The sequence below is a fragment of the Mugil cephalus genome, chromosome 1 (genome assembly GCF_022458985.1).
Source record: "Mugil cephalus isolate CIBA_MC_2020 chromosome 1, CIBA_Mcephalus_1.1, whole genome shotgun sequence".
Taxonomy (NCBI): domain Eukaryota; kingdom Metazoa; phylum Chordata; class Actinopteri; order Mugiliformes; family Mugilidae; genus Mugil; species Mugil cephalus.
In genome coordinates, this window is record NC_061770.1 from 38,950,154 (window position 1) to 38,966,624 (window position 16,471).

General features: G+C 42.2%; 1 protein-coding gene across 6 annotated transcripts in view; it reads left to right on the top strand.

Annotated features, from left to right (window-relative positions):
- Positions 1–16,471, top strand: part of nrxn2b (neurexin 2b) — a 690,784-nt gene that overhangs the window by 671,245 nt on the left and 3,068 nt on the right. For all 6 annotated transcript variants that reach the window (XM_047590093.1, XM_047590084.1, XM_047590056.1 and 3 more), the window contains one exon: positions 5,209–5,287. In XM_047590093.1, coding sequence (XP_047446049.1) covers positions 5,209–5,287 — 79 coding nt within the window. The remainder of the gene's footprint in view (positions 1–5,208; positions 5,288–16,471) is intronic.

Here is a 16,471-nt window from a genome sequence, read left to right on the forward strand (position 1 = left end):
GTGTAAAACAAGCTTTCACGGCAGCGGCCTGTGATGTGCAATTGGCAGCCACAGACAGCCCTGTTTGATAAATTATCTGGAACCATTTTGGGATAGCAAAGGTTCTTTGAGTGCTGCCTGCGTGTCTGTTGTTACAAGCCGTAATGTGCATTGCATTTGCTGAGTGACATTTATGTTCGGTCATAAAAAATAAAATAAAAAAAGCACGGCTCCACCTTTAGAGTGCTTATATTGCTACGATTTTTTTATTTATTTTTTATTTTTTTAACAGCATGCACATATTGTAGCGCTTCTTCTTTGGTATTATTATTATTATTATTATGGCCCTAGCTGAACATAGTTTAATGTCACAAAAGCCTGAAATTGCATTAAGGAAAATGTACTTGAGAATGAACGGTTATTACCAATGACTCGCTCACTCACGTATGTAATAATCAAGCAGCAATATTGTTCTGTGCATGGAACAAAAAAAAAAAAAACAACAACAAAAAAAGCATAAAAGCATTATTTGAGTGCACGGTTGGCTAACACACCCCTTATCATTCATACAGATGCCCCCAGAGTGAGTGAAAATTTCGTTATCTTGAAAATTCGTTCTAATTTGCCAGGAGGTGCCGAAGACCTGGCAAGCTCATCTGGTCCCCCTCGATGAAGGGAAAGAATCAAAGGGAAATGGCTCAGTGAGCACGGCGAAAAGAATAAATGTAGACACAGTTGCAGTCTGGTAAAATTAAGCAACAAAGAGGGCCGAGGGTTCCATTGATTTTGAAACAGGTGAGAGGCACCACACGGTGTGTGAAATCTTTTGAACGCTCGGCAGCATCCGGTTTACGGGGGCGTCCTGGGAAAAAGTCTGCGGTGCACAGGAGAAGAGTCTGTTTGTTTGTTTGTTTGTTTGGAAATTTGTGGCAGCGATACGGTAGCAGTTTGGTAGAGAATGGAAGATAATGGTTATTTGGCATGAGTGGTAGTGTGTAAAATAGCTGAGCATGCACAAAAGAAACAAAACCTGTGTGCAACTCAATCAAAATTACAGTCATTCTACATGGATAAACTTTGGAAAGCATGTAAGTAGCTTTCAAGTTGACAATGTCTTTGAATGGCAGAACTGATTAATGTGGAATAACTGAACGCTCTCAGATACATTAATATAATAACCACATTTAATGTAGGCGACTTCTAAAGGTTACTCTGCTGTGAAGGAGGATTTTAGATTCTGGGGTTAATTGGGGGGGAAAAAAAAAGTTTTCAGAGTCGCCATGGCGACATAAATGGACTCCAGGAGAGTCCTTAGATTTCTCCATAGAGGGTATGAATGTGACGTCACAACAAGTGGAAGTCTCCGTGGTTACGGCCACTGAGTGGGAAAAAGTGACGGTTGAAGATGGGGATTAGTTTGAATCACAGGCTTTAATGGCGTCCAAACTGTAAAATTAATTCACTGCGAGAGATGTGGAAAGCAGTCGGAGATATGTTTTTAGTCGACTCTCCGACTCCCAAAGAAAAGATAAGTAAATGGGTCGCTGCATTACCAGAATCCAAACAATAAACAGCAATAAAACAATAAACTGTGATCACTCACTAACTTCATGTTGGATGCTACAATATAGTGTGGCTAACGTCACTTCTCAGTAAAGCTCTTAGCATTAGCACCTTTTATTTAGCTACATCTATCATAACTGAAATTAACTTAAACTAACTGAAACTGAGGCTAATCCACTTTTCCAAACTCTAGTACAAAGCTGTTGAAGTTGTGTTGTATAAAGTACCAAATGGTCATAGTTGATTTCTGATTTCTGGCCACACGTCAGGTTCATGGACTGTTATTTATCTCCAAATAAACGGCACATTAGAGAAAAAGGGCGCCAATGCTTACTTAAACTGTATATCCAGAAAGATGTGAGTTCAGGGTAACCGGCCCAGGCTTTTGTTTGAGAAGAGAAATTGCAGTAGCGGCTCACACAGACACTCGCATTGCTCACACAGACAGATAAAAAAGTAACAAGGACTACAGTGCTCTAATGAATATCCCCCATCACCCACCGAGACACAGTAGAGACAGGCCACGGTGGCAGAAAGCAAGCGAGCAGAACCCAAAATTTCAATTTCTCCCAAACGCTCTGGGCTATCCACCGCGCAGCAGCTTTGATCGTGGTGGAATAATGTGCTTTGATGCTTTGAATAAAAGATCTACCTTTTGATGTGCATGTGGGGGTCTGATTTTGTTCTTCCCTTCAACCCTTGATACCGTGGGCTTCCATCAAACCGGCGGAGTCGTCGCTTGTCTCGCTCCGATCCAAAATTGGTGTCAGGGTGTTACAAAACTAACATCACAACCTGCGTCCTCGCTGCTGCTGCTGTCTTAAGCCGAGAGCTCTCCCGGGTGTTTGCGGCCTCTCTGATTTGTCTCGATGGATGCGAGGCGGTTCAAAGCGGATTCTGCTGGGAGTTCTGACCAGGTCAAGCTGGAGTTCGGAGCTTCTCCTTCAGTTCCCCTTCAGCATTAATCAGTACACTGGGTTAGTGGGCTGTGTGACAATTTTCTATCTGATAAATTACAACCATGGCTGCTATTGTGGGCCGCTTTAGATGATGGAGAGGGCAGGTTGTGAATTGGGGTGTAGAAGTGTGTCACAGATAGATCCGGCGAGGCTAAAACAGCCATTTGACATTTAGTCAGTAAGGCACTTCAGTATATATAAAGATTTATGGGATTTTTGATGGATAAAAATACGCTCTCTTGTGTGTATTTACTTTTGTCCCATGTCCATAATTTATAGCAGTGCACATTTTAAACAATTCATTATGTGCTGTTTATATCGAATTAGGAAAAGCAAAGCAGCCGCCCGCACGAGTGGAATAGAAATGTAAGTGCACGTTTGATAGAAACGTTGCCGGGAAACCGAGGCGAGATCATTAGGCCCATTTGACAGAACCAGGTGATGTGAACACACACTCAAACTGACACAGTCTAATTAATAAATTATTACAGCCAGGCCGCGGATTAATAACAGAGAGGGAAAAACTCCACGAAGCAGTGTGGCGCTCGAATCAATTATGCTGATAAAAGCCCTCCATTTTCTATCGGATGACCCCATCTTAAATAACAACCAGAGGCTGAGGAGAGAGGAGGAGGAGGAGGAGGGAGTTTGGGTGTCTAGACATGCAGCTCCGTGAGTCATGCAGTAGTGAGGACAAAACTCGGCTACTAAATTGGAACCACCTTGTCAGATTTAATCTGTTTCCCCCTCAAGACCCCCACTGCTGTATCTGCTGTACTCCTAAACCCTGCACCACAGACTTCATGTCTACTTTCTTATCGGTTTGTTCAAATGTCTCCTGGTGAAACAATGCTCTTGGTATAGATGTAGATATTATGCTGTATTAGGCACCAGTCAAAATTTCAGACTTGAAAACCATGAAGGATCACTTATGGAAGTCGCTCAATAAGCTTCACAAGGTAGTCACCTGGAATGGTTTTCCAACAATCTCAAGCTCAGGCTGCTGCTTTTACTCATCCCAAACCATCTCATCTGGGTTTAGGTCAGGTGATAGTGGAACATCTCTCCGTCCGTCTCCTTCTTGGTCAGAATAGCATCTACATAGACTCAGGACGTGTGTTTGGGGTCATCGCCCATTGTCCCAACAAATATTGGTCCAACTAGGAAGGGATGTTTCTGTTGGTTAAGTATCACCACTGAAGCACGATCAAAGGGACTCAAAATTTCCTATAAAGCATTGCAAAAAGTCAACAGGTGGTGGACAGCCCATCATGCATTGCGTCACTAGTGGCGCCGCCATTAATGGCCACTAGTGGCACCGGTTTCTGGTTCTTACAGAAACAAGTCAAGTTCGGGTGAGCGATGAAAGCATCTTCAAGAAACTCTACAAGTCCGGTTGTACACAGATTAAAAAATAAAGACAGAGCTGACCAGTAAGACTACTTTTTTCCACAGAGAATACAAAGGAAGTGATGATTTTTTTTGGATTCAAGAAAAGTACAAGAAGGCTCAGAAGCCTGTCAGGAAACATTTTCACGGCTCAAAAAGTAAATAGGTCGCCGGTGAAAGACATATTTTTTGTGTGTTTATACCCAGTGCAAGACATATTTTGAAGTTTAAAATAATGTATAAATTATAATATCCAGGGGAGCCGCGGCGGCCTGAAACGTAACGATGCAACAACGGTGACGTTATTCACTCTGCGTCAAACTATGGTACGTGTAGTGTCCGAAAGCTATTGGAATTGAGCTCACTACATAGTAAAGGATTTTGGACACAGGGATGGACGCCATCCGGGACCCAAAAGTCTCAATAAACTGAATCCAGATTGATCTAACGTCCATTACTTGTGTTTCTTGGTCCAGGCCATTATCCTTCCTCTGTAGTGGCTCCTTTGCAGATCATGAAGGCCTGATTCACGTAGCCTTCTCTTGGTGCTGAGATCTGTCTGCTGCTTCATGTGGGTTCTAATCTAAAGTCCTATTAGTTTGTGCTTTCTGAGGCTGGTAATGTTAATCAACCATTCCTCTCTAGGTCTTCCTTTCGTCGCAAGAGCAAAAGTAGTTCTGTGTACCAACCCTAGCTCTCCTCAACACCATTGGTGGTGTTAGGCACAATTAAGAAGGCAAGAAGAACTTCACTGTGTACCCATTAACCAAAAAAAAAGGATTCCAGGTGACATTAAGTCAATTGAGAGAATGCCAAGATTAAGCGGAAAAGAAATATAAACTGTGCAAAATTTTGCCTGGCACTGTATATTCAGTAAAGATTAAATAATAGTGTTTGAATGCATTGCCCACACCTACTGTTTAGACGGTTATATTTCTTTTGATTTGTGGTGTTTGGTCAGGAACAGCGTGTTTCCCTCTAGCTCCCCATCTCTGCTTACATAAATACACATGGGTGCTACTCATAAAGCACTCCCACCTCTGTGTTTTCAGCACACTTAATGCTACAGACAAACTTCCTCACAATGAATCTCTGCGTTTTAAACCCAAAAGTTGCAAGGAGAAAGATCGTTTTTATTCCCGCGGTTCTTTTAAAGTTTGTGGCTGCCTCAGCTTCTGTTAAAGCAGGTATCGGCCGAGACAAAGACCTTCACCCTAACTGCCGCCAACACTTAATCCTCTTAGATGCTCTGTGTACCTTCTGCACACTTACATTTTGTCCTGACTCCGTCTCCCCTCCTTCCTATCTGTCCTTCCAGAATGCGGACGACATCTTGGTAGCATCAGCTGAATGTCCTAGTGATGACGAAGATTTGGAGGAGTGTGAGAATGGAAATGGTGAGTCAACTCAGGGAGTTTCTGTCTTCATTGTTGTGTTTTTATCCAGAAACAAAGGGCAGCCTGAACTAAGCTACTGCTCTGTCCCTTACTCCACTTCCAAATGACACTTTTTCGACTGCACGGCCCCCTGTATGCAGCTCTGATTGACCAGATGTGTACCCTGCAAGCCTGTTTCTTATTGGTTTTCAAAACAGCAGGCCGTCAGCAGCATTGTGGTCCGTCAGTTGCTCAGACCACTGGTAATACCTGGCATTTACCCAGCTGTTGCACCAATCTCCTGCTCCCTGGCTTCAACAAGGAAGGACAGTTTCAACGTGGAGGCGCAGCTTGTTCTGCACGGTACACAGCTGTAGCCTGGCAGCCCTGGTGGCTGCGGCACCTTTAGTGTGAACAGCGGGTCAAGTAATGTTCTGACACCATGACAGGAGGTGGATGTTAAAGGCCATGTGTTTGTACTCGCTGCCTCTAGCAGCTCCTCTGAGCTGGCCATACATGAAAACTGCCAAGAACCACGTACGCAGACTGAACTATGCAAATGACTCCTACTGCTGGGGCTTCGAAAAAAGTCAAGGGAGCCAGGAGATATGCAAATCCACATTTAATGACATTTTATCCTGGAAGATCCTGACTGACAAGATTTTTATTGTTAAATTGGTTTACAGATTTAACTCCGCCGTGGGTGGGATGAAACGCATCGCAACGGTCCCAGTATACGCGCCGCTATGGCGATAACGTCTAGGAATTAAAGTAGCAGAAATTATTAATAACACCTGGGGGCAAGAGTAATTACTTCAAATTAGGTTTTTAAATGCACATTTCGATTTGCATATTGCTGCTCGGCAACTTCGTCCCACAAGCGGTCAAGTGCAGTTTTATATGAAGGGAAAGGTTAGCTCATCACCACAAATCCCATTGGGTCGGATGCCTTCATTTATACGCCCCCGAGTATGGGATGACTCATGGAAAATATTTCTGTATCTGAACATGTACCAAGAAAGAATTAAAAATGCAGAATAAATAAAAGAGTAAATAAAAATCAATTTCACCATGTCTGTGAACCTTGACCTAATCTTTTGCACATTTTAATCTACGCTCTCAAACACATCCATGGTGGCAACTGGTGGTGAATAAAAATACCCAATTGCTTGGGTTCGCCATGAATTACACAGCTCATTACAAGGCTTTGGATTAGCCCAAAATTTAGCCTAATGTGCTGAGGGTGTGAGACATTAAGTGAATGTTATAAATGAAAAAAATGGAATCACCATTTTTTTTTTTTTTTTTTGAGAAAAACACTTCCCTTCCCAAGAAAAACTTTTTTCCCCCAGGAACGCGGATTAGCGGTTCAAATTTGTCGGACTGTAAATAGCAAGAGATTACTGGAGGTATCGGTGTTTGTAAGGAGAAACTGATCTGAACCTGCGTTGAGAAACTCAAGTGTGGCGCTCTCCTGCAGTTTTCTCTGTAGGCGGCTGGGACCGAAATAGAGACTCAATTCCCCCCTCTTATCGAAAGGAGAAATGAGAGTTTTTCGGTGGATCCTGTGCCCAGGATTAATCTCCCATGAGGAAATGCAACTCTCTCGTTCGTATGCCCACACACATATACAGTGGCAGACGTGCTCACCTCTCCAGACGTGCACTCTGTCTCGTTCGCTCTGCGGGTATAAACTTTTCTCCCTGCAGCCCGACTCTCTAGAGAAACAACAAATTCACGCTCGCACAAGCTCCGTATCGCGCCTTCCAGATGCCGCAAGAGCTCAGGCGAGGCTAGCCGGCGGGGTCGGATAAGCCTCGGCGGAAGCAGCGGACAAGGGCGACGAGGGCCGACGCCGTCCGCCAAAGCGTGTCCCCTTCTCCATCCGCGGCCCACAAAACGAAGGCCTGTAAGCCGTCGCGCGATAAGACCGACTCCCTCTGTCTTCAATTACATGTGGCTCGGCGTTATTGAACTGCCTTCAGGAAGGAGAAAAAAATGTTAAGCACGACTGTAGATTTTCCATTAAGCTGAGCAGATATGACTGCTGTGAATTTGCGGGGATCAATACGACTCCTCTCTATATGCAGCCAGTGGAGCTCAGGCTGCTTTACAGATGTGTTCACCTGCAGCTGTAATACCGCAATATACACACAACAATTCAAGGGATTTAGCTTGTTGTCTTTCAGCTCCATTTGCTCCCAGAGTGTGTAATGGTGAGAGATAACCCTCAATGTGAAACACTCGAGTGGTGATTGTGGGTCCGGCAGAGTGGATGCAAAACAGACAAGAAGAGCCGAGCGGCGAAAGGGGCCTCGCCGTGACAGACTGACCCTCGTTGCAATTGGTGTCACGTTCCTTTGCGCTCGGAGCTGAAAAGGGGGAGCGGGGTAGAGGAAAGAAAAGGGTAGAAGATAAAGGAGGGAACTTGCGAGAGGGGGAAGGAAGAGGAAGCAAAGAAGAGGCTTCAAAAATAAAAATAAAAAATTGAGGGGAAATTCCCATGAACCATTCCTGCCTTTCCCACCAGGCTAATTAAACTTTGCCTGTTGGAGAGCCTTAATTACATCACCCAATTAGAGCTTTAGCTTGGATCCTTCAGCGATGCTAATGTGCCTCTGTCAGAAAGGGCAACACAACTGAATGAAATCTGGATTCAGATCTCAAAGCAAGATGTGCATATTGGTATGGCCATTTCACACATATACACATGTACATAAATACAGAAGTCATCTGTATAGCAACACAGAAATGTTCTCCAATGACATGCTCGCCTCGTTAGATCTCCCTTCTCGCTCCTCATTCCTCCCCCTGCCTCTTCTCCACCTCGGCATGACCCTGCCTCCCTTTTTCTCGCGCTTACCTCCGAGCTACTTATCAGTCGTAGGATGTTGTAGGCGCTATATCGCTTTTACTCTGACAAGATCAGAGCTTTGAGGAGCTCCTCAATAATTCATCAGACAACGCGGTGCGGAGACGACCCGCGAGTGCTCGTCTTTTGAGGTCGAGGAGTGCGAAGTAAGAGATTGGGTGATAGATGAGGGATGACCCGCAGTGCTGCGCCTCCAACACACCCAGCACAAGTCGGAGCCCCGGCCGGTCGATGGGTTCGGGTGTCAGTTATTTGTCAGTGTGATACTTTATCGATCCACCTTAGGTAGCCAGCCTCCACGAGAAAATAGACCCCCCCCCCCGGTTTATCATAGGGTCGCACAGGTTGGACGTTTAGTAAGGATGAACCAGTGTCCCTGATGATCTCCAAACAGCACTCCATCCTTTCGTAGTTTCTTCTTCATGTCTTCAACATCGCCCCTTTCCGGTTTGAACCCCCGCCACCACCACTACCACCGCTCTGTCCCCATTGTCATACAAATTACAAGATAACTGTTAATTATATACGTAATAACTGCACAACAGAAAATCCCCACCTGCGGTGAAAGGAGGAAAAATGGTTAACAAGTTGCGTGAATAGCAAGAAAAAAGAAAAAAAAAACATTCAGCAACAAAGGCACGTTACATAAGTCAACTAGAAATATGAAGGAGTGGGGACGCAGAAAAAAGATTTAGAAAGAATTCAATATGAATTTTCATTTTATTATTTCAGATCACATCATATACTATTAATAGGTAATTACATAATTTAGCAAAAACAAACTGAATTAATCACGGCTGATGAATAACACCTATTTGTGCGTATATGGTATTTATAGCCGGTAGTAGGAGAGACCTACTATATTGTCAATTTAAAAAAACAATAACAATAATACTTTGCTTCTTTTACAGATAACTGATATTTTTGATATAGCGTTGCCTTATTTCAGATAGCACCGTGCCTCAGGGTATTGTCTTTATTTAGACCTTGGAGATGTGTTTGGGTAATAAAAATAGGGATTATAGTCTTCACAGAGTTAAGTCAGGGGAATCGGCTAAAGCAGAGCCCGGGCGCTCAGCCTCCTCTTAAACACACACACACACACACACATCCAAAAACCAAACAATTCATTTCTCAATAATATTCACATGCCTCGTACCCACTTTATTTCATTACTGGTCAATGGTGCATTTTACTAAAGAAAAACGTCTGCTTTAAATTCAATTCTGATGTTTACTCAGAGCAGCGGATGAAGAATGGCTTATTTTTTTTTTCCCCCTTCGCTTGTGCTTTCTCCGCAGGGACTATTTCCTCTCACACTTCAAGCTCCAAACAAATATTGTAATTTTCTCCCCCCTCTGTGAGAGGCACAGGTTCATAGATTGTCTGAACCACCTGACCTAGTCATTTCCTTTTTTAATAAATGTTCCATCCCTTGTATTTTCCAGGGAGGTTGTTTAACCAGTATACTCAAAGAGAATTATGAATTAAGCGGCACAACGACGAGAAGAAACGTTAGATAGACCATAAAGTGGGCTAGAAACATGTCCGATGAAAAACCAGGCTGGGTGGTGAAATTGTAGATATTCTCTGTGCGTGTCTAAGATTTATAACCCAGTGAGGTAGAAAGACCAGAAAAACAAAGCCGGCCATGTTGATGGAGATGGTCCAGGTGCTAAAGCGCTGTGGGGAGGTGACTTTGACAGTAGCCAACATGTGACTCAGAGTGAGACACAATGTGAGCAGGGCATTATCTTCCTTTTTTGTCAACATAAATCACTTTGCCTGAAAGCGACAGCAGCAAACGCTGCATTAGTAAACAGTTTATGAAGCCCTACGTATGAAGAAGCAGGTTTGTTCCCTGTTGCACAGATTATATGGCCATAATTGTACCTATTGTAGAATGATTCAAAAGCAAGCAGGAGAAAATATATTATGCTTGGACACGCTGTTGGATTTTTCCATCTGCAGCCTAATCAAAACTGAATTACAGAATGCTCAAACTCCAAACAACCTTTTTGCTCTAAATATTTCAAATGGATGTGAGCGGGGGCGACGTGATCGGCACAATAATGATGTTTGTCAGGAGACCGACATACATGCATCAGTATCCATCTGCCTGGTTCTCATTTCGCGTAAATAAAAGGCAGATGACTCACACAGGCAGTGCGCCGTGAGTGGCATAAGGGTAAAGATAAAGAAATTTCATCATGTGGACCAAACATGGTTCCACAGCCTCAGCTGTTCAAATCAGTGGAGTCAAACTCAATCAATCAAGCTGAATATTATCAAGTCTCTGTTGTTTAAAGCTGCGTTACAATCCTAAAGAAATCCTAAAGAAACACTCACTGGAAATGTGCTATATATATATAATATATATATATTATATATATATATATATATATATATATATATATATATATATATATATATATATATGTATATATATATATTTTATAGGCTTTCAATCTCAGGCTTTTAATGTAAAATAAAAGAATCATACACAGCCTCCATAGTGTTAAGCTTTGTCAGATACCTTGTGCTCACTTACACTTGATTTATTAAAGCCCGCGTTTACTCAATACGGTACAAAATGAGAGCACTAAAATTTGTCTTGGCACAGCTCAAATGTAGCCGTCGTTATAGCAATATAAAATAAACAAAAAATGGCACGAACTATATCAGATCACAGTCAGAAATTCCCTTTTCCTATATGTGTATTATTATATTTATTACACAATCAGCCTGACAGCACATGCATGGACGGTATGATATGTATATGTGACATTACAGTACACGACAACAACTACAATGTCAAACAATATGCACTGTGATGTTGGCATTTCTTGGTTCTTCGCATTTGGTTGTTACAATACGATACAGTGCGATACGATACACTTCGATACAATACTATACTGTACGATACGATAAAACAGTACGGTACGATGTGATGTGATACGATACGATACGATATGATGTGATACAGTTCATTGTGATATGGTGCAATATGATATGATACAGTAATTACAGTGGGGGAAGTATTTGATCCCCTACTGAATTTGTAAGTTTGCCCACTTCCATAGAAATGATCAGACTCTGGTTTTTATGGTTGTTTACTGGTTATGGGTATAGACAGAATATCAATCGAAAATGCATAAAAAACACACAATCTAAAAGTTATAAATTGTTATGTATTTTATTAAGGGAAATAAGTATTTGATCCCCAACAATTCACTTAGAATTCAGGCTCCTACAGATTGGCTGGTGCGCATGTGGCACACAGCTGTGCTCAGTCAACTAATTACCAATACTCCTGATCTTAACTCGTCATGTATATAAAGCACACCTGCTCTAAGAATCAGTTTCTTACATTCCAACTTCTACAGCACCGTGGGCAAGACCAAAGAGCTGTCAAAAGATGTCAGGGACAAGATTGTAGACCTGCACAAGGCTGGTATAGGTTACAAAACCATCAGCAAAAGGCTTGGTGAGAAGGTGACAACTATTGGTGCCATTATTCGCAAGTGGAAGACCCATAAAAGGACCATCAACTGTCCTCGGTCTGGAGCTCCCCGCAAAATCTCGCCTCATGGAGTGAGGATGATGATGAGAAAGGTGAGGGAGCAGCCTAAAACAACACGGCAGGAGCTTGTTAATGATCTGGAAGCAGTTGGGACCTCCGTCACCAAGAAAACAGTTGGCAACACACTGCGCCATTATGGATTGAACTCTTGCAGTGCCCGCAAGGTCCCCCTGCTCAAGAAGGCACATGTACAGGCCCGCCTTAAGTTTGCCAGTGAACATCTAAATGACTCAGAGAAGGCTTGGGAGAAAGTGCTGTGGTCTGACGAAACCAAAGTTGAGCTATTTGGCATTAACTCGACCCGCCGTGTTTGGAGGATGAAAAAACGTGAGTATGACCCAAAGAACACCATACCCACGGTTAAGCATGGAGGTGGAAACATCATGTTTTGGGGCTGTTTTTCAGCAAAGGGTACAGGGCAACTTCACCGCATTATGGGGCCAATGAATGCAGCCATGTACTGTAACATCTTGGACAAAAACCTTCTTTCCTCAGCAAGAACACTGAAGATGCCTCGTGGGTGGGTTTTCCAACATGACAATGACCCAAAACATACTGCCAGGACAACAAAGGAGTGGCTCAAGAAGAAGCATATTAAGGTCATGGAGTGGCCTAGTCAGTCTCCAGACCTTAACCCGATCGAAAACCTGTGGAGGGAGCTGAAGCTCCGAGTTTCCAAGAGGCAGCCAAGAAACTTGAAGGATTTAGAGACTGTCTGTAAAGATGAATGGGCCAAAATCCCTCCTGCGCTGTGTGCAAACCTGGTGACCAACTACAAGAAACGTCTCATCGCTGTGCTTGCCAACAAAGGTTTCTCTACAAAGTACTGACCTGTGTTTTGCTTGAGGATCAAATACTTATTTCCCTTAATAAAATACATAACAATTTATAACTTTTAGATTGTGTGTTTTTTATGCATTTTCGACTGATATTCTGTCTATACCCATAACCAGTAAACAACCATAAAAACCAGAGTCTGATCATTTCTATGGAAGTGGGCAAACTTACAAATTCAGCAGGGGATCAAATACTTATTTCCCCCACTGTATATGACATGATACATATAATACTATACAGTACACTTTGGTGCCATGTAGCTGTCACTATAGTAATATAACATTATTTTTAAGGCATTATGTGACATGCAAGTTGACCAGAATATTAATTTGAATAATAAAAGAAATAAATTAACACAAATTATAAAATTCACAACAAGCTGTCATAATTATCTTAATTAAAACAGCAGCTTGGGGTCTCGCAGGCTATCAAAGACCATACATTTTTCGTTTTTTAAAAATATGCCATGCATCGTCAGATGTTTAATCAAGTTCGAAGTGTTACGTCCCTTACACAATATCTGCTTCGAACACTTGTTACAGGTTGCCAAGTCTGCATCTTTTGAGGTGAAGTACAGCCAAACTTTTGACAAACGTTTGGCCTGAGGCATTTTGAAGGTTCAGTTCCATCCATGCAATGTGATACAATGCAATATGAAGTAATAATATGCAACATGTCGTCAACATGGGGGGAATTTTCTGTCTTGGACACAGGTGCTGCTCAGATATAACTAATAGTAACATAAAAATATTTTTTAAAAAAGCATATACCATATAAACAAAAATTACTGATAATATTGCGGCTCACAATCACAGTATTTACACATTAAATCTATCTATGTGTAATATTATATGTGTGAGGTTCTTGGCAGCTTTCTGTGTAAGAACACGTGAATGGACGATACGATATGGTACAATGCGATGCAATACAATACAAGATGGTGTTCTACAATGGAGTTCAATACGAGATACAATATGCTGATGATGTTGGCATTTCTTTGGTCAATATGATTATGATACAATTACAAAACAATGGCTCATACATTAGCAAATCGCAACCCCAAGTCACTTATATTACACAGTACATCAACATGTTTTCTTATACATATTACACATTTAATCTCGAGTTCTTGGCAGCTTTCATGTACGGACACAAATGACGTGATTTATCTCCCTGAGCTCAAATCCACTATCTGGGGCTGCCTTTGGGTGTCAACTGAAGAGTCAAAGCTGCATACAGGGACAACAAGGTGCAGTAGTGGAAAAGGGGTAGAGCAAGATGAAGTTGTTGATTAGTTTAAACTTTTTGTGCAGTAGGCTTGGGTCACTCAAGAGGAAATGAAAAGATGGTTCTCTTGATAACTGCCTGGAGTGGAGATGTGGCTCACTCTGTGTATGAGGGCTGAGATTCATTATTTCCCAGTAACCACTGCCTGCCAGTCATACGGGGATGAGGCCATAAGGCCCTCAGGCTTTGGCTTCATTAAATGCCGAGAGCACAGCAGAGTGATTTCTTGGACCAATCTTGTACATTTAAAGCGATTAGTGTTGAATATGTATCTCTTCGATATTTAAAAAGTAATCCTTTCAACTAATCTGTGGGTTCATATAAATAACACGGTGCGCCTCATTGTCAAAGGATTACATTAAGTGTTTAGCATAAAAAGGGCATGCATTTGCAGTGTCAGCTACGTGTCCTGTAAGTAGGGCACACCATGAGTGGAAGTTACTCCTCGGTAATGGCCGGGGCTGCACACCAAGCAGCGGGTACAAAGCTTGAAATTGCACTTGCAGCATCTCTGCCACGCAGAGAGATGGCAGAGTAAAGATAGTGAAGCTTGCGTCTCATCACCTTCAGTCACTCATACATCCTGTATCTCTGAGGAATTATCTCTGAGGTCCCTAAATCTTTCTTCTCTCTTTTTTTTTTTTGTCCCTGCTTCGTGACTTTGACAAGTTATTTCACAAAACCAAAGATTCCCTTTTTAACACACTTGGGAAGTCCTACTCGATGAGGCTGTTTCCTTTTTTTGTTTTTGTCGTTCCTTAAATGTGCCACCTCGCTCTGCTGTCCTCTAGCCTTCAAGGTGAAACACATCCCTCAAACACAGAAAGAAAAAAAAAAAGAAAAAAAAAAAATATATATATAATGGAGAGAAATGACTTGAGCATTGCCATGGAAACTAGCCTTTCCAGCAATAGTAGTGAAATAAGAAGTTAGAAAGGTTTGAGGAATTACCACTACTTTTTTCCTTTACAGCTCTCACAGTTTTCTTTATTTCAAGGCCTGTTTTTCCTCAAGTGTACTGTTATTTCCTGATGTGTTGCAGTGGCTTTGTTAACTCAATGTATTACAGTTACCCTTTAACAAAGTCATTGCCATTATTTGAGTGAAAATGTTGTATAACTAACAACGGGGGTATGGGGGTGTTTGAGCGTTGGCGAGCTGAACTGAAAGGGGCACAAAGGAATTCTTACAAATCCCAGAACCTCTCCTCCCGATCCCCCCTCCCCCCATCCTCGGACCGACCACGATTCCACCCCTCTCCCACTGAGTCCGATTTACCTCATCAATTGAACAAAGAGCCATGATTTTATGCTGGTGATGTTGGCATTTCTTCCATCATGTTTTGCTGTTCCCCCTTTTCTCCCCCCCTCCCCCAAAAAAGGTGTATAATCTAATCCCCTCTTGCCATGTTTCTTTTAACTGTTTCCTTGACTCTGACCCCTTTACGTACATATTTGCTCCAGCTGAAGACAGAACGTAGTGTGTAAATAGAGTCGTACTGATATTCTGCCATGTACTGTGATAGAATGAATGCCGCCTTCTCCACACTGGATTACGTAACTGAAGCGTGACAAGAAATTTTAGCTCGTTAAGATGATTTTTAGACGAGACTGTTGATTTGTGTTGGCTGTTTGAGAAGAACGCCATTGCCCCATGTTTATGTGTAGAGTTTGGGAGGGAAGTGGTGCATGAGGGGGGTTATGTTCTGCAACAAAAAAAAAAAAAAGAAAAGAAAAGGAGAGCAGTAGTGGTTAACACTCCTTCTCTCAGTTTATCATAGTGAGAGCACTGAGAGTTTGAGTTAAAAATTAGGGGCATCAGTTTCCCGCAGCTGCTCCTTGGGGTCTGCATACAGATTAAGCTAATTAGAAATGAGCCATAGAAACCACCATACCCAAAGGGGGGAAAATAAGATTGAGACAATTCTTCATGAGAATTAGGGGGCCGGGAGGGGAGGGGGCACAGTGAATAGTTCGACTATATCTATTTTACATTATGATTATTTTTTCACCCAGTAATAAAATAGAAATAAAAGAGGAGAGGAGGTGAAGAAAGGGGGGTGGGGGATGGAAGTTGTTTATCACTATCCGAGAACAATCTTACACAGCTTTCTTTTTGTAATTTTTTTTTTCATGCAAAAATCATGCGGCCAATTTGTCGATGTAAGTGACCTGAACCTCGTGGTTTGCTATCTTATTTAACCAATCACAGCAGAAACATCTGAGCGCTAGCGTAGCAAGCGTAAGCAAGACTGTAGAAAGTTAGCAGTGAAGGATAGCTTGTGTAGTGCAGTAGATGTTAAGTTGTTCAGTGTTCTTTGTAGTTTACCTTGTTTTAGCGATATGTAGCATTGTAGGCCTGTGCAGAATAGGGAGTTAGGTCAGCACAGTCAGGAACAGGTGCAGGATAGAGTACTTTCTTACATCTTGTATTATGTTGCAGTTCAGAGTTAGCCAACAGATTAACTTGTTAAATAGAACAGACTAACTAAACTTGTATAACTAACCTCATGTTAAGTTGTAGTGCTGTTCTAATACTGGTGTTGCTGTATTCATTTGAACTGTTTTTCTTCTGTTGATTTGGAGGTGGTGCCCCTCTCTCAGGTGGTCTCTAACACATGTTCTTC